This window comes from Wasmannia auropunctata, unplaced genomic scaffold, assembly GCF_000956235.1.
Source record: "Wasmannia auropunctata unplaced genomic scaffold, wasmannia.A_1.0 LD319337.1, whole genome shotgun sequence".
In the NCBI taxonomy this organism is placed as follows: Eukaryota; Metazoa; Arthropoda; class Insecta; order Hymenoptera; family Formicidae; genus Wasmannia; species Wasmannia auropunctata.
Window position 1 is genome coordinate 1 of NW_012043553.1, and position 425 is coordinate 425.

The 425-nt window shown below is 40.7% G+C and overlaps 1 protein-coding gene across 1 annotated transcript; it reads left to right on the forward strand.

Moving 5' to 3' along the window:
- Positions 1–179: 179 nt before the first annotated feature.
- LOC105460577 (cuticle protein 3-like) lies at positions 180–419 on the forward strand (the record flags this gene model as incomplete). The annotated part of the gene is made up of 1 exon (XM_011707063.1): positions 180–419. A coding segment is annotated over exon 1 (192 nt), but the record flags the coding sequence as incomplete, so codon positions are not given.
- Between the last annotated feature and the right edge of the window lie 6 nt (positions 420–425).

A 425-nucleotide genomic window follows, 5' to 3' on the forward strand; every position in this document is an offset into this window, starting at 1 on the left:
TATTAACTTAACTTTTAACTTAATTAATTTTATTATGGACTAACTTGTATCTTAACTTGTAAGTTAAATTTTTAGACTGTTAACTTTAACTTAATTTAGTTTAAAAAAAAATTAACTTACCCAACCCTGGCGGTATTAAATTGTTAGGATTTGATTTTTTAACGAGCAATAGTTAAACAATATTCGCTTCTGAAAATGCCGATGGAAGTGCCACGTGTCGCAACGCGATGCGTTCTGTGACAATGGGGACATTGCGTCAAATTGCCGGTGTTGCAGGAGAATCCGAATCGGTGAGCGGATCCTTTTCTTATACTGGGCCCGATGGTGTGCAATACTCGATCACGTATACGGCGGACGAGTACGGCTTTCATCCTCAAGGCGCTCACTTGCCGACGCCGCCTCCGATACCGCCGGAAATTCAACGA